We start from the raw sequence: 18,051 nt of genomic DNA, 5'->3' as shown, positions 1-18,051 counted from the left end.
GAGGCTTCTGCTAATGTGTACCCTTTCATTATTTCCCCTCAAACTTGCTCTCATAATAACCCTGGACAGTGTAGTAATTGATTACAGAGTGTTCTCTTACCAATCTGCAAGTTCTTTGGCGACTGTATGTATGTGTACTGGTAAATCCCTTCTCTTTCGTTTCATATAAGAAGTACTTATAGCACCTGATGGATAACTAGGTGCTAGAGATGTTTAAAATTGGCTAAGACCTCCTTTCTCCTTTTAGGGGGCTCTGCTGTCTGTCAGCTTTTAGCCTAATCCTGTGTTCTTTAACCTGTTCATCTGAATTCAATGTCCATGAGACATTTTATTTTACCCCAGGTTTTTAGTGTTTTTGTGACTTCTGTGACTTTAACGGGAATGCAACCTACCATTTGCACTTGGTTGTTCATCAGTCTTCAGATTGACAACAGGAAAACTTCATTACTTCCCAGTTTCAGTAAGCTCTGTGGGAGGCCCTCACCAACCCATCTAATCTGTAATAATGGTCTGTGCATACAAAAGGGCAACAACAGTTTACTCCAGGTGAACTGACAGCCCATTCTTACTGGGAATTCTTCCATCATGGGGAATAATTACAGTCCCCTGCCAGTGGGTATGGATGCCTTTAGTCGGTCAGTATACCCTGGATTAAAAATTTTTCAGAAGGTTCTTCAGGATACCAGAAACCATGTATGAGCTGGTTTGAGTTGTGGCCATCCCACTGTCACCACCAATGGGGGCAAAGGATGGGAAGTAGAGGGAGAGGTTTCTCTTCACAAACCAGATTTTTTCAGAATTCTGAGCATGGGTGCATTTCTAACATTAAGCTCGTTAAGCTATGTACAATTGAAATGTTAACTGACTAAATTAATGTAGCTATTACTGAGACCAGAATTTATACGGTATGACCCCTTTAACTGCAAGGAATAAGTTCCAAGATCCCTCTGGATGCCTGAAACTGAATAGTACTGAACCCTGTATGTACTGGTTTTTTCTATACATACATATCTGTGATAAAGTTTAATTTATAAATTAGGTGAAGTAAGAAATTAACAACAGCAGTAATAGAATTGGACAATTAATATACTGTAATAAAAGTTATGTGAATGTCTCTCAAAATAACTTGTACTCATCCTTGTGATGATGTGAGGTGGTAAAATGCCTACATGATGAGATAAATGAGGTGAATGACAAAGGCATTGTTATGTAGCCTTAGGCTACTGTTGACCTCAGGATACTTTAAAAGGCAGATCATCTGCTTCCAAATCCTAGTTGACTGTGGACAACCAACATGAAAAGCAAAATTGCAGGTGAGTTGGGGCGGGGGGCACTACTATATGGATATGTCCACTGGGGCCTTTAGGAAAACCCACGTGGGAAGCTAAATCATAATCATTGTGTATGTAGCCTACTCTCAAAAGGTTCAGAAAGAATGCTACATAAGTAGACAGAGAAAATGATAAATTATGACAAAGTGTTAAAAAATGAGAGTAAAAAAAGAGGGAAGTCTTTATACTATTTTTGTATTTCTGTAGGTTTAAAATAATTTCAAAACGTTAATAAAATTGCCTCCGTAGGCCTTCTAGGTTACCTGTATGAGTGTGTTAGAGTTTTCAGCCACATATACTTGGCAAAAAGAAAAAAAGTCACAGGCGAACATGCAGTAACTATTAAAGCCACTTTGTGAGAAAGAACCAGTCACTAGAAGTATTGTCCCATTTATAATCCTGGGCCTGTTGAGATAAGGATCTTAGTCTGAGATACATGGTTAACTGCTCTTGATCCCATGCTCAGAAGCAAGTGTGTGAGGGGTATAAAAACAAAGGTGAGGTGTTTTTTAAATTTATTATTTATTTTGAGAGAGCATGAGCAGGGGAGGGGCGGGGGGGGGGGGGAGAGAGAATCCCGATGCAGGGGTCAAACTGATGAAACAATGAGACCACCTGAGCCAAAACCCAAGAGTTGGAGGCTTAACTGACGAAGCCACCCAGGGGCCCCAAGAGAGGTTTTTGTTTGTTTGTTTGTTTTGTAATTGAGGATAGAGGGAAGACAAGCTTTCTGAGAAGGAGACCCTGGAATAGGAAAAAAAAGTAAAGGAGAGGTAACTGATGGAGCAGAGTTCCTGAATGGCAGAGCACAGCACAGGTAAGTGAATTAGTAATGGGCAGAAGCAGAGGCAAGTCTTACTGTGAAATGACAGAAGGAGGTAATGCACAAAGAAATGCTCGTGAGCAGGATGCACTGAGATGAGGTTATTCACACTTGTAAAGCCTCTCTCCATGAAGTAGGAAGTAATGCCAACTTGTGAGAAATATGGGTCGTGAGTAAGATTGGACTTGAGAAGAGGAATGAGAAAATGCTGTTGTATAGTATGTGTTTGGTGAGTGAATAAATAGATGGTTCATGGTTGAAGTTCTGAATGTGACTAGTAAAAGGGAGGCAAGGGAGTTGAGATATTGGTGAGTATAGTTGAATTGATGCATTCTGGCTTCTGGGCTGTGTGGGAAAGGTGAAGCTAGGTCACCATTATAGGTAAAGAACAGGAGATAATTTGTTTTCCAGTGAGGTTCAAGTAGATATAGTGGAGGAAGGAATAAGACAAAAAATATTTTAGAGAGTGCCTAATGCTAGGCATGTTTGGAAGTAACTAGAATGAGTGAAGGTAGAGGTGAAGGTGATTGGAACTGAGGGTGGTGATCAATGTGGCTGGAAGTATCCTTTACATGGAAGATACTGTGGGTGATGGCAGAAGATAAAGGATGGAGAAGAAAATGGTAGTTGTGTCATGGATATTATATCTTGTACTTTATGCTTGAGTTCCACTAGAGCAGCTGGCATGTGTACAAAGAAGATAATGAAAACTTGGTAAATAGTTATTTCTTCATTCTGAGTTTTTAGTCAATACCTGAATCACTTAGGTATTAGAAAACATTAAGTGTGAAAGGGCCATTTAAAAAAGTACAGTAAGATTGGTTGTTAAAATGTGAAAATAAGGAAATTCTCACTTTACCTGCACGTGGGGGAATGGTAAATCCATTGGATCTGTGCCTGAGAAAAGCAAGAGGCAAGGAAAATGGAAGTTGAGTTAGGCCAAGGTCTGAGTCCATAAATTCATCCCTGTAAAGCATTAGATGATATGCTTTTATACAGACACAAGGGGGCAGAATTAGATCTCTAGTATTTGTTTCTCTGCATGACCATCTGCACTTAAAATAGGTAAACCATTCTCAAGCACAAGGATACCTCTTTGGACTTATGTCTGTAAAATTCATTTACTCACCACATGCTGAGTACATATGGTCTGAGTCCATGCTAAATGCTAGAGGTGTAACAATGAATAGGGTGGAACCAACAGAAATGTTAAAGAAGGTGGGAATGAAACGATTAGTTTTCAAACAACTAGCAGTAATGTAGAAGAATGTTTGGAGTGGGAAAACCTCGATGAAAGACTGCTTAAGGAGCTCTTTTCAATAGCTCAAACCAGAAGTCAGAAGGGCCTTTAGAAAAACAACAGGGATTCAGTGGAGAGTGGAAATTCAATCAATTTCTGAGGTAGATTAGACAAAATTTGGGTACCATGTACATGAGGATGGGCTGTAAGGAGAGGGAAAAGTCTGGTATGATGAGATTTCCGCCCCCCTCCCCACCACCCCGTGTGAGAATTAGGAGATAGAGGAATAGGGGTAGTTGGGGAAGACAATGAGTTCAGTTTGAGACTGAGCAGCCTGGAGCTGCACTGTCCAATATAGTAGCTACTAGGCACATGTGGGTATTGATCACTTGAAATATGGCTAGTAAAACTGAGGAACTGAATTTTAAGTGGTGTTTAGTGAGGCTCATGGCTGCCATATTGGCCAATATAGGTAGAGAACATTTCCATCATCACAGAAAATTCTATTGGGACACCCTGGGGGACATCTGGACAGATGAAGATTTCCAGTGGGTACCTGGAAATAGGAGTGTGAATCTTGGAGGAGAGATGGGGACTGGGGAGGTGATTTAGGAGTTACTGGGAAACTAGGGTGGGTGTACTAGAGAGGTTGTAGAAGTGGATGAGTTCTTTCAGAGAGTAGAAAAACAGGAAAAGCAGGCATAAGTGAAAATTCTAGAGAATACAACATTAAGGAGGCTGGCAAAAGAAGAAAAGGTTTTCAAAAGAGACCAAGTATATGTACCCTGTAGTCCCAATACTTTACTTGCCTCTTCAATTTTATGTTGTATATCTTGTATCAGAGGCAGTGCCCTGCATGCAGTAGGGTATAAACAGAATTTCCAAGAGGTTAATTTTATTTTTTAGGTCTTGGGAGTTACCTTCATGTGGTCATTGAATCAGGGAATTCTGTTCTGGGTGGGGCAGATTAGGCCACCTCCAAAGATATCTAATACCATTTTTAGAATACAGGACTAGGAAGTATAATCTTTTGACCTTACTCTACCCATCACCCTCCTTCTCTATACTTCCCTTCATACTCAGCTATGATTTTCTGGATTATGTTTAAATCATTCCCTTACAATAACCTCTTTCTAGCCCTTCTGTCTTCATTCACTTAGTTTAGGGGTGAGCAACCTTTTCCTGTAAAGGGCCAGATGTACTCTATGTTGTATAGTTTTTTTTTTTTTTTTTGTAACTCTTCGAAGATGTTAAAACAATTTTCAGCTTGTGGCCTCTTTAAAAACAAGTCACATGCCAAATCTGTCCTGCAATAGTTTGCTAACCTATTACCTAGCAGGACCTCCATCTGGATGAACCCAGCTCTTCAGTTGTGCCTACATGCATCCTCCTGAGTGTTTTTGAAGGAAATTAGGAACTGCAGGTTGGTGTCACCATAAGAACACAATCCCAAGTGAACAAGTTTCTTTAGTGTTCTTGCTCATTGGTATAATGGGTATAGTTCACACCTTTTACTTTCTCAAACCTTCCCCTTGTCTCTACCGCAGGCTTTCCATAGTGGCTGGGCAGTTCTGATCAGTGCCAGGTTTGGGCAAACACAAACCCTATCTGCTCACCAAAACAATACCCCTCTAGCATGTTAGTAGAGATATTGCCCACCCATTTGGTCTTGACTGGTTTGTTCGTCTGTCCTCAGCCAACTGGGTGGCCTGCTGATCCAGGATGGCCTCATCTGGGATTATTGGCCTCTGTGTAGTCATCTTCCAGCACATTAGCCTGAGCTTGTTTACCTGGTGGTCACAGGGGTCTGAGAGAGAGAGAAGTGTGGAGTCTCAAGACCTGGGCTCAGAATTGACATCATCATTTCCTCTTTTTTTTTTTTTTTTCTCCCTATAGTAAGTCCTAAGACCAAGCTGATTCTAGGGGAAGGAAAAGAGACCAGTATTGATGGGAGGAGCTACAAAATTGCATTGTAAGAGGTATAAGTATTGGGAAAAGTGAAGAATTGTAACTTTTGCATCCAACCTACCATAGCATCCAGGTTTGCTCCACTCAATGGAGAAAGCCCTCTTCCTCTAGGCCTTTAGTCCTCACACTTATGTGTGCATCTGTAGCATGTGGAAGGTTTGTTAAAACATATTGCTGGGGCCCACACCTTCAAAATGTCTGGGATGCCAAGAATTTGCTTTTCTAACAGGTTTCCAGGTGGTTCTGATGTTACTGGCTGGCAGACCACAGTTGGAGAACCACTGTTCTGGGACATATACCCTCTGCATGTGCTGTGGATTTCACTTACCTCACTTTAATAGGAGTTTTGATTTTTAAATTATCCTCTTTTTTCCTGTATCTCCTGCTTTTTAGTTCCTTAGCTACATGTTACTTAGTTACTTTGCTACTCAGAATGAGGTCTGTGGACCAGCAATATCAGCATCACCAGCGTCAGCTTCTTAGAAATGCAGAATCTCAGACTTACTAGGTCAGAATCAGTACTTTAATAAGACCTGTGAGTGATTTTTTTGCATTCGTGTTTGAGAAGCACTGCCTGTGGATCATTCTCATCAGCAAGCGAGTATGTTCTTGATTTCCTCCTACAAGCCTTCCTGTCTTCCAACGTCCCATGCTAATAGATGGCACGCCCATTCATGCAGCTGCTCAGGCTAAAGAGGAATTTTCCTTGACTTGTTTCTCACATATCCCACATTCAGTTCATGACCACACTTTACCAGTTCCACAGCTTTGCTCCCAATCCAGGATGCCATGATCTCTCACTTGGACTAGTGCTGGTACCAGCTTCTTACCTGGTCAGTAGGCTTCCACCTGTCTCCCTGCAGCTTGTTTTCTTCCAGTCAACCACAGTGAGCCTTTAAAAACAGGTCTTGTTATAACCCCCAAATCCTGCAATGGTTCTGCATCATATTTAAAATCAAAACCCAAACTGGGGTGTCTGGGTGGCTCAGTTGGCTGAGCATCCAGCTCTTGGTTTCAGCTTAGGTTGTGATCTCGCAGTTCGTGGGATCAAGCCTCGCTGACAGCTTGGAGCTTGCTTGGGATTCTCTTTCTCCTCCTCTCTCTGCCCCTCCCCTGCTTGTGCTTTCTCTCCCCAAATAAATAAACTTTAAAAAAAAAATCAAAACCAAAGTCCTTATTGTGGTCTGTCAGGCTGTATGTGAACTGCCTTGGCCACCTCTCTCCTCTCTTTCCCCAGCCCACTTTATTCTAGTGACTCTTCTCCCCTTCTTTTCTTTTCTTTTGCAGACCTGGTTCACCCCTGTTTTTTTGTACTATGTGTTTTTTTTTTTATTTTTTTATTTTCTCTTTGCACTTTGTTTTAGAATGCTCTTCACCCAAATGGCATGCTATCTCACTTCACTTAGGTCTCCCTTGAGTCACTCATCTAATATAAGCAGCCCTCATTACTGTTTATTCCCTTATCTTGCTTTATTTCTCCTTCCTGAACTTGCTGTTACCTAACATCTTTCTTTCACGGTAGAATACGATACGTTTTAAACCTGTCTTCATTTTAGTCTTGGTGCTACCATTCTCCTAGTTGCTCAAGCCAATGCCTGGAATGTAGCCTTGATTTTTTTTCCCCTCTTCCTTTCCCACTTCCTTCACTCAATCCTATGTCTAAAGTATATCTGTAACTTTTCTTATACTCTGCATTGCCACTGTCCTCATCTTTGCTCTCATCCTCTCTTAACTTGAGTCGGCTCCCATCGATCTACCCATTCCACATAGGAGCCAGAGAGAAAGTCTTTTAAAAAATGTCATCAAATTATGTTACTCCTTGCTTAAAATCCTGCAGTGTGTTTCCATTGTACTTTATTCTTTGCCTTACAAGGCCCTTTCATCAGTTCAGTAACACTCCATGCCATTTATCACTTGTTCAAGAAATTCCTGATACAAATCACTTTTTCTCTTTGACTCATTTGTGGTTTCTGTCCCCTTGTATGGAATTCCCCCCCTTCCTATTTTTTTGAATAATTCATTCCTTCTCATTCTTAAGGACTCAGCTGAAGTGTGACCTACCTAGAAAGACCTACCACTGCATTAAAACAGTTTTTTTCAATCTCCTTTATTTTCTATCTCATGACTCTATTTGCTTTCTTAATATTTCACATTTGCTTGAAAGACACCTTTAAGAAAATGAAATGGTAAGTCACAGACTAGGAGAAAACATTTGAAATACATATATTTGACAATGGGCTTATATCTAGAATAAATAACTTATAAGTTCATAATACAAAGAAAACCCAATCAGGCAAAGGATGGAAACTAATGCCTCACAAAGGAAGATATGTAAATTGCCAACAGGTACATACAAATGTTCTCACATCATTAACTATTTGAGGAGTTAAAACTACAACAATACACTATTTCACATTGACCAAGATGGCAAATTGACCCATGTGTAGCTACTGGAGCTCTCTGACTCTACTGGTGGGAATGCAAAATAGTACATACAGTTTGGGAAACAGGTGGGAGATACCTGTTAGGTTAAACATGCAGGTAGGACCTACACAACCTGGGGGAAGCTGTTAACACACATTTTCCAAAACTCAGTGAATCATACACTTAAAATCTGTGCATTTATTGAATCTAAACTTTACTGCTATAAAAGCAAAATGAAGAAAAAAAAAAAAGTTCCCAGGGATCCTCCTCCGTCCCTCTGGGCCAGCGAGCACTTGCAGGTTGGCTAACGTCAGGAAAACGCGGTCAGGGAGGCGGGGACCTGGGGCAGCCCAGCTTCCGCGAGCCGCCAAGCCCTGGCCCGTTCACCACTGGTTGTGGTTTCGGTTTCCATTTCCCTTCTGCAGTTTAGGTTCCCTGGCGGCTCCGCCTCTCCGCTGGGCCAGTACACCCTCTCAGAAAATCCCTTCTGGCCGGCCGCTGGGCTTTAAAGGGAGTGGGGCACCGGTGAAGTAGGACCTCGCGGGGAGCTGAGCCACCGGGATGACGGCGGAGGAGAGGAGGAATCTGCGCGCCTTCCAGGACTATGTCATCAAGATTCTGGACCCTACCTATATCCTGAGCTACATGTCGCCCTGGTTTAAGGACGGTGAGTGGTCCCCAGCGCCCCGAGCCCCTTGAAGCAAGGAAACAGTTTAGGACTTGTTTTTCCCGTGCTTTTTTCCTTTCTTTTAATCAATACAAGTAGCCTGCTAGGAACCCGGGTGTTGAGGCAAGATCCCTAAAGCATTTTTAAAAATTATTTTATTTTTTAAATTTTATTTAAATCTAAGTTAACATAGTGTAATAATGATTTCAGGAGTAGAATTTGATGATTCACTTACATATAACACCCAGTGCTCATCCCAACAAGTGCCCTCATTAATGCCCATCACTGATTTAGCCCATCCTCCCACCCAACACCCCTCCAGCGACCCTCAGTTTGGTCTCTGTATTTAAGAATCTCTTACGGTTTGCCTTCTCTGTTTTTATCTTATTTTTCCTTCCCTTGTCCTAAGTTCATCTGTTTTGCTTCTTCAGTTGCCACCGCATTTTAGACTAGAAATTGCTAGGAGGAGCCTTTGGAAGTTCAGATGGGGAACTGAGTCCTAGAGAAGTGCTATGACTTGTGTAGGGGTGCATGTCTAGTCAGGTTCAAAGCTGGATAAACCATTCATTGTCCACTTCATGTATTTCCTTTAATGGTTATGTCTAATGTGTCTTCAGCTTTGTACCAACATCGAGATTAAAGAATAAGATTTAGGCCCTTCTTTAAAATACTATGCAGCTCAAGATTTTGGGGGTGGGAGACTGGTGAGGACAGATGTACACTAATGATTAAAAAATGTCAGGAGAGCTCCAAGGTAATTGACCCTTACTCTTGCTGTGTCTTATTTGCAACGACTGGAAGCTTGAGAGGAGCAAGACTCTCTGGACTGAATGGCTGCAGGCTTCAATTCAGGTGTTTCTGTCTAGCTTTTGAGACACATGATGATGGATGAATGCCATATTGTAAATTTGAATCCAAGTGCCCTGTGCTGGAGATGAGCAGAGGCTTTAAGAAAAGAGGAAAAGGGAGGTGGTGCCTAGAAGGAGTTGAGATGAGAGAAGGGATCTGGCAACTCCTTTTCAGGCTCCAACTGCTGAAATATCTTTCCTGATGTGAGGCAGTTTTGGGAGATTACCTGAAAGCAGACAGGTAATTTGAAGGCTAATTTCTTTGTAAAACCAAGGGTTGTGGAGTGAGGAGTGAAGGAATACCATTAACAAAAGTGGGCTTCTGCTTTCTAGTTGTGCTCAGGGAGAAGTAACAAAGTAACATTCTAATGAGCCACAGAGTTGCTTGGGCCTCTGAAGAATATAAGCCCCTGCAAGAATCTCTTCTAGAAATCTTGGAATGAATGGAACACTAACAAACTGTTGTGAATCCCATTCTTTCTTGTACTCGTGTCCATTCAATGAACAACTCATATGTTAGGCAATATGCTAGCATTGGAGAGAATTTACACACTTACTACATGTATTATCTAATAGGAAGCATCATGCTAGGAACTGAAAAATCAGTGGTGAGTGTGATAGAAATGATCCTGACCTAACAGAGATAAGAGTGTGTATGCGGAGAAAGACAGATACCATATGTTTTCACTCTTATGTGGATCCTGAGAAACTTAACAGAAACCCATGGAGGAGGGGAAGGAAAAAAAAAAAAAAAGAGTTAGGGAGAGAGCCAAACCATAAGAGACTCTTAAAAACTGAGAACAAACTGAGTGTTGATGGGGGGTGGGAGGGAGGGGAGGGTGGATGATGGGTATTGAGGAGGGCACCTTTTGGGATGAGCACTGGGTGTTGTATGGAAACCAATTTGACAATAAATTTCATATATTGAAAAAAAATACATTTGATACTGTGATGAGCACTGGGTATTGTATGTAAGTGATGAATCACTAAATTCTATACCTGAAACTAATACTGCACTGTATGTCCATTAGTTGGAATTTAAATAAAAACTTGACAAAAAAAAAAGTGTGTATGCGAAGGCAGGTTGCTAACTAAGTACACCATAAATGATGAAATGTGGTAATTACTCTGATGGAAAACCATAGTGTGCTTTGGGAGCACATAGACAGCATAGTTTTTAATATATATAGTGGTTTTAATTTATAGTTATAGTGTAATCACAAAGTACCAAACGGGAAATAGAAAAAGCTAGCTGCAGAACACTATAGTATTGTCTTATTTTTGAATGTTAAAGAAACAATAGAAGTTTCGTTTCCAGCTTCTTACCAAGGGCAAGTGATACCATTTAGTTGGTTTATATTTTTCCTGTTCATTTCTTTATACTTTATAATGTGCACATGTATCCATAAACTTTTTTCTTTCTTCTCATCTTTTTCTGTTTTCCGTTAGATTGATAAAGTTTCTCTATCCCCTATTTTTTTTTTCTTGGATGCTTTGGAATCTCTGAATTCTATTGGTTAACCTTAATTGTGACAAGTATGCTCTATCAGGATTCAGTTAGGGAGCTGAGACATGAGTGTTGTAGCTGGATATAAACTTTCTGACTCATTTTCCCCCCTAGAAGTGGGAGCTTATCTACACTCTCCTTATGCCCAAAAATTCATTCCCCATGAATGAATACACCAGATACACCAATATGTTTAAATTACACCAGCAATATGCAATATCTCTTTTACCATAATCTTTGTCTCCACATGTTGGATATTGTACACTAGTTGAATCTTGGGAAAGGAGAATTGAAGCCATGTTTCTTCTGGAGAGCTTGCATGGTCACTAGGGTGCTGCAGGGCTTTACTTATTTACTGGTTGTCCAGGATGTTTCAAGGCAGACTAGGCTGTGGGCTATAAGTTTTTTTGCAATATCCCTTTGGAGTAGAAGGCTAACCCTTATCTTGGAGGGACCCTCCGTGAGCAGTATTCTGAGTATTTACCCATTCCTTCAGTAACATTTTCTGGACCATACATGAGCCAGATGCTTTGTTGATGATTAGAATACAAAGATGAAGACAAAAATGGATACCACATGTCCATGATCGCTGTCAATGGGAAAAGATAGACACTCAGACAGTTACTGTGTACTATGCAGTGCCAGTGCTCTAGTCAGAGGCATGTAAAGAGACCAAGAAAGCACAGAAAAGAGATCAAGAAATTCTACCTTGAGAAGCTGGCTATGGAATCACAGAGTGGCCAGGATGGCAAAGGTAGTAGGAAAGTACCAAAATAGAATTTTCCCTGCATTGAACTCCCAGTGCTTTTGAGGAAGCAGGAGATATCAGGACTAGGTAGCAGCAGGGTGGACCTGACCTTGTGCAGAGTGAAGCTAACCTGCCCAGGATGCAGCAAGACAGTTTCCCTGGGAAGGTTTCAGCTGTGACTGGGACTTATCTGGACCTTCATGCGGGAGAGCCAGTTATGGCTGGTGGAATGTCTAAGGAAAGAATGAAGGGCAAGGAGGCCTGGGAGTAAGAACCCACTTCTAAGGATAGAGTCTAGGAGCAGGATTAACTATCCCAAAGGATAGGGTACAGTTGTGTGCCCAGGGAAGTTGGGGTAGGCAACAAGATTGTGTTGTCCCTAAAAAAGATATGTTGAAGTCTTAACCTCCACTACCTCAGAATGTGAACTTATTTGGAAATAGGATCTTTATAGAGGTAATCAGTTAAGGTTGAGGACGTGCTGGCGTAGGGTGGGATCCTAATCAATGTGGTTGGTGTCTTCATAAGAAGATAGCCATGTGAAAATACAGAGAGACAAAGAGAATGTCATGTGAAGATAGAGGCAGAGATTGGAGTGATGTGGCCACAAGACAGACAAACAGAGGGGAGAATAACATGAAGAAAGAGGCAAAGATTTGATGTGGCCACAAACCACGGAATGCTAGGAGCTGGAAGGGAAGTGGGATGTATTGTCCCTTAGAGCCTTCAGAGGAAGTGTGCTCCTGCCAGCATCTTGATTTCAGACTTTTGGTCTCTAGAACTGTAAGACAATAAGTTTCTATTGTTTGAAGGCCACCAGTTAATGCTAATTTGTTATTGCAGCCACAGAAAACTAATATGGATAGATAAACTAAAAAACAGAAGTGTTGGCAAGGATGTGTTAAAAAATTGGAATCCTCATGCATAGGGCACTTGTACCCCACTGTTTATAGCAGCACTCTCAACAATAGCCAAATTATGGAAAGAGCCTAAATGTCCATCAACTGGTGAATGGATAAAGAAATTGTGGTTTATATACACAATGGAATACTACGTGGCAATGAGAAAGAATGAAATATGGCCTTTTGTAGCAATGTGGATGAAACTGGAGAGTGTGATGCTAAGTGAAATAAGCCATACAGAGAAAGACAGATACCATATGGTTTCACTCTTATGTGGATCCTAAGAAACTTAACAGAAACCCATGGAGGAAGGAAAGGAAAAAAAAAAAAAGTTAGAGTGGGAGAGAGCCAAAACATAAGAGACTGTTAAAAACTGAGAACAAACTGAGGGTTGATGGGGGGTGGGAGGGAGGGGAGGGTGGGTGATGGGTATTGAGGACCTTTTGGGATGAGCACTGGGTGTTGTATGGAAACCAATTTGACAATAAATTTCATATATTAAAAAAAAAATTGGAATCCTCATAAATTGCTGGTGGGCATGTAAAACAGTATAGCTCCTTTGGAGAGCAGTTTGATAATTCCTTACACTGTTAAATGGAGTTACCATATGACCCAGCAATCTCACACATAGGTATAAACTCGAGAAATGAATACATATGTGTACGTAAACACTTGTACATGACTGTTCATTGCATTGTTATTCAGAATAGCCAAAACGTGGAAACAACCTAAATGCTCATTAACTGATGAATGGATGGACAACAGGTGGTGTATCCATACAATAGTATATTATTCAGCAATAAAAAGGAATGAATGTACAAGCTACAGCATGGATGAATCTTGAAAACGTTATGCTTCAGTGGAAGAACTCACTTACAAAGACCACATATTGTATGACTTCATTCATATGAAATCTCCAAAGTAGGCAAATCTGTAGAGACCCAAGTAGATTAGTGGTTAGTTAAGGGGAAGGGAGATGGGAGTGGCTGGTACAAGATTTCTTTTTACTAGTCAGAGTGTACTAAAATTAGATAGTAGAGATAGCTCCACAACTCTAAAAACCATTGAATTTTGCACATTGAAAGTGTTAACTTTACTGTTCCAAGACAGAGACCTTGGCAGAGAAGGAGGCTATCCCTTCCTTTCTTCATTCATTCATTGTCTATTATGTGCTGGGTCCTCTTTTAATCTCTGAGGATACAGTGGTTAACCAGTCAGGCAACTGGTTTACTTCTTGCAATTTACATTCCACTGACAATAGGGGGAAAAAAAGGGACACTATCAAGTGTCAGGTCATTTGAAGGCAACCATTTGGTCACCACCCCAGACATGGAGTTAGTGTGTCAAGTTAGCAAGACCACCAGCAGTTGGGTGGATAGTTTTCTGCTACTTGGTCTCATTGTGTTTCTGTTTAGCTTCTCTTGTGTGCCGTATTTCATGCCATTCAAGCAAAAACCTAGAAAGAGGACCATGAAGATATCACTCCATTTCTAACTCTTTCTGAGTCCAGTGTAATTAAAGATGCCATGGAGTGGTCCTATCCTCACACGCTTTTAGTCCTACAGTTAATTCAGACTTTTGAACAAGAGATTATCAAAATGTTGGAAGAAGACTTTGTTCTTCCATCTAATCCAGTGCTATAATGACTTCTTTGTTGTGGGGGTGCTTTCTCAGAGATTGTTAAGAAACTCCCTTTTTAAGTGATTGCTTTAGAGCATGTTCCCAGACTTCCATACCAAACTAGAAGAAGTTTCTGGAGAGGACGGGTGGGTGGGCTTAGTTGGTGAAGAATGGCCATACTCTGCCTGAACGGAGGGTTTGCTGCCTTCTTGCCTTCCATTGCTGTGATTTGTTAAAATCACCATCCCCATCTGATTAGGTCTGACAACGCTTTGCAGGTTTTTCTTCCAGTGATTAGTGATTCTGCAGTTTGATGAGTCACTCTCGCTTCTGTTTATAGATGAGGTGCAGTATATTCGGGCTGAGAAAAACAATAAGGGCACGATGGAGGCTGCCTCACTTTTTCTTAAGTTCCTATTGGAGCTCCAGGAAGAAGGCTGGTTCCGTGGCTTTTTGGATGCCCTTGCTCATGCAGGTTAGTTCATTATTCTTACAAATCAGAGTTATGTTATTTGACTGTTTCAAAATGCTATAAAAGTGAAATACTATTAATTTTGAGCTATCCCCATGTACTTCCTGTTTCTTAATCTGAGGCAATGTAAGGGATTATTTTCAGTCAGATAATATAATTGCCTACCTGAAATATCCACAGGGAGCTACAGAGTAATTATTGGGAGAGTTCATTATTGGGCAAGTATATTAGCTATAAGATGAAAATACAAAAATTAGTTGCATTTCTGCACCATACACAAAAAATAAACCCAAATTGGATTAAAAACTTAAATGCAAGACCCAAAAGCAGAAAATTCCTAGAAGAAAACATAGGAAGTAATTTCTTTGACATCAGCCACAGAAACATTTTTCTAGATTTGTCTCCTTTGGCAAGGGAAATAAAAGCAAAATTAAACTATTGGGACTACAACAAATAAAAAGCTTTTTTTACACAGCAAAGGAAACCATCAACAAAACAAGAAGACAACCTACTGAACGGGAGAAGTTACTTGCAAATGACATATCCAATAAGAGGTTAATATCCAAAATATATGAAGAACTTCTACAACTCAACACCAAAACCCCCAAACAATTCAGTTAAAAAGTGGGCAGAAGATGTGAGTAGACATTTTTCCAAAGATAGCCAGATGGCCAACAGACACATGGAAAGATGCTCAACATCACTCATTATCAGAGAAATGCAAATCAGACCACAATGAGATAGTCCCTCACATCTGTCAGATTGGCCAAAATAAAAAACACAAGAAATAATAATTATTGGTGAAGATATGGAGAAAAAAGGATCCTTGTGCACGGTTAGTGGGAATGCAAACTGGTTCAGCCACTGTGGAAAACAGTATGGAGGTATCCCAAATATTAAAAATAGAATTACTGTATGATCCTATAATTCCACTACTAAGTATTTACCCAAAGAAAACAAAAACACTAATTCAAAGGGATATATGCACCACTATGTTAATTGCAGCATTATTTACAATAGCCAAGATATGGATGCAAGTGTCCATTCATAGATGAATGGGTAAAGATGTAGTATATATACTATGGAATATTACTCAGCCATAAAAAAGAATGAAATCTTGCCATTTGCAACATGTATGGATCTATAGGGTGTAATGCTAAGTGGAATAAGTCAGGCAGAGAAAGACAAATAGCAAATGATTTCACTCATAGGGGGAATTTAAGAAAGAAAACGAACAAAGAAAAAGATAAAAAATAGACTCCTAGATATAGAGAACAAACTGGTTGTTGCTAGAGGGGAAGTGGTTATGGGGAGGTGGGTGAAACAGATAAAGGGGATCGAGAGTACACTTACCGTGATAAGCACTGAGTGAGTAATGTATAGAATTGTTGAATCACTATGTTGTGCACCTGAAACTAATTTAACATTATAATTTTACTGAAATAAAAATAAAGCATAAAAATTAGTTGCATTTCTACGCACCAGAAGCAAATAGAAAATGTAGTCCAAAATGGATACCACTTACAATAGTCACAAAAGTTGTAATGTATTTAGGAAAAAACCTAGCAAAAGATGTGTAAGGTCTGAATGGAGAAAATGATAAAGCGTTATTGAAAGATATTAAAGAAGTCCTATTGAAGTGGAGATATATACCCATGCACATTGAGAGGAAGACTTAATACCATAAAAATATCAGCTCTCTCAACATTGATATTTATATTCAGTACAATTGTTATTCCTTCTCAGCCTTTTGACTAAAATCAAGTGTTATATTCAATACAACTTTAGTAAAAATACTACATGCTTTTTCATGCACTTGACAAATTTCTAAATTATTCTAAAATGTAAATGGAAGAATTATGATCTAAGAATAGGACATTCCTAAAGAAGAATTAAATAGGCTGGGGTTTCCTCTTCTAGATAAAAAGATTTATTTTAGAGCCATAGGCATTGAGACAGCTTAACGTTGATCCTGGCATTGACCAACTGACCAATGAACTAGAATAGAGAGCCTTCAATTAAATTCCTATATTTATGAAAACCTGATATATTTGAGACCACTTGAAAGGGAGGACCATTAGGAATGGAGGGACTTTTAGTAAATTTCAGTATGCCATTATAGACAGAATGATGTTAAAAACCAAATAAACCCTAACTTACATACCCATGTAAAACAAATTTGTATTCCTTAGCTCATTCCATTCACACATACATACAAAATGAATTCACCAGAATTAAAGACTTAATTCCAAAAGGCAAAAATTTAACAATCGTAGAAAAGAATATAGAATAATAATTTATGACCTTGGGGTATAGCAGGATTTATGCAACGATACATTAAAGCATTATCCATAAAAGACAAATTGACAAATCTGATTACATTCAATTAAAAACATCTCTTTATCACAACACTAAAGAAAGTGAAAAAACAAATCACAAACTGGAGAGGATTAATAGATGAGATTAGTAGATTCTAGATTAATATCTAGAATGTGTTAAAAAGGCTTTAAAATTAATTATAAAAAGAAAGAAAACATCCACAGGGCAAAAGTGTGAAACCAACATTACAAAGAATAGGAAGTAGAAAACGTTAATAAACATAAGAAAAGATTCTCAGCCCAATAGCAATTAGGGAATTGTGAATTAGGATAGCATTTTATTAACTACTAGATAGCAAAATTTAGGAAGTCCAACAAAGTTAAGACTTGGAGAGGATATTTAATCACGGGAAATCTTAAGTGTCCTTATACAGAGTATAAATTAATATAAATATTTTGAAAAACAATTTGGCATCATCTTGTATGGGTCAACTCTCTTGTATCCCTCTATCCAAGAGTTTCACTCTTAAGTATGTGCCCTAGAAAAACTCACACATATATTCCAGAATACACATACAAGAATGGTGGTAGAACACTTGTAATAACAAAAGCAACCAACCAACCAACCAAAACTGGAAGCAACCCCAATGTCTTTCAGGAAGAAAATAGATAAATAAATTCTACAATATTGACACTTGGCCCATTATACCTCAGTGAAAATGTATGAACACAGCTACACATGACAACACAGGTGAAGCTTAGAAATGTAATATTAAACTTTTTAAAAAGCAGTGAAAATTACATTTAGTAGGATATAATTATGAAGTTCCAAACAAGCCAAACTAAACATACATGAAGGAGTTAAACGTATGCTAGGAAACTATTCAAAAAAAATGAAGGGAGTGATACATCAAATACAGGATGGTAGTCTCTTTGCAGGGAGGGGAAAGGAGGGGTAAAAAGAAGTACACCCCCACAAAAGTCTTAGGAAACTCTAGTTGTTAAATTGGATAGTGGGTTCCCAAGTGTTCATTTTGTTGCAAGGTTCTTCCAAATAAAGAGAATGTGGGCTTTAGAGTGAGAAGCCTGGTGATTCTCTTTGAGAACCTTAGATTGAAGCATTCCTAGGTTACTACAGTTGGAGAGGTTTTTCTTTTCTTGGAGTAATGTAGAAGGCTAAGTT

General features: G+C 39.5%; 1 protein-coding gene across 2 annotated transcripts in view; it reads left to right on the top strand.

The window, feature by feature from the left end:
• Positions 1 to 8,212: 8,212 nt before the first annotated feature.
• The window catches only part of RIGI (RNA sensor RIG-I), a 39,058-nt gene continuing 29,219 nt past the window's right edge, over positions 8,213 to 18,051 (top strand). The window contains exons 1-2 of one of the 2 annotated variants that reach the window (XM_040481446.1): positions 8,213 to 8,453; positions 14,419 to 14,553. In XM_040481446.1, coding sequence (XP_040337380.1) covers positions 8,348 to 8,453; positions 14,419 to 14,553 — 241 coding nt within the window. In that variant the 5' untranslated portion in view covers positions 8,213 to 8,347. The remainder of the gene's footprint in view (positions 8,454 to 14,418; positions 14,554 to 18,051) is intronic. The other variant, XM_040481447.1, reaches the window with a different exon arrangement.

This window comes from Herpailurus yagouaroundi, unplaced genomic scaffold (assembly GCF_014898765.1).
Source record: "Herpailurus yagouaroundi ecotype Mexico unplaced genomic scaffold, PumYag 160, whole genome shotgun sequence".
NCBI classification, from domain to species: domain Eukaryota; kingdom Metazoa; phylum Chordata; class Mammalia; order Carnivora; family Felidae; genus Herpailurus; species Herpailurus yagouaroundi.
This window is presented reverse-complemented; position numbering and strand designations above follow the sequence as displayed.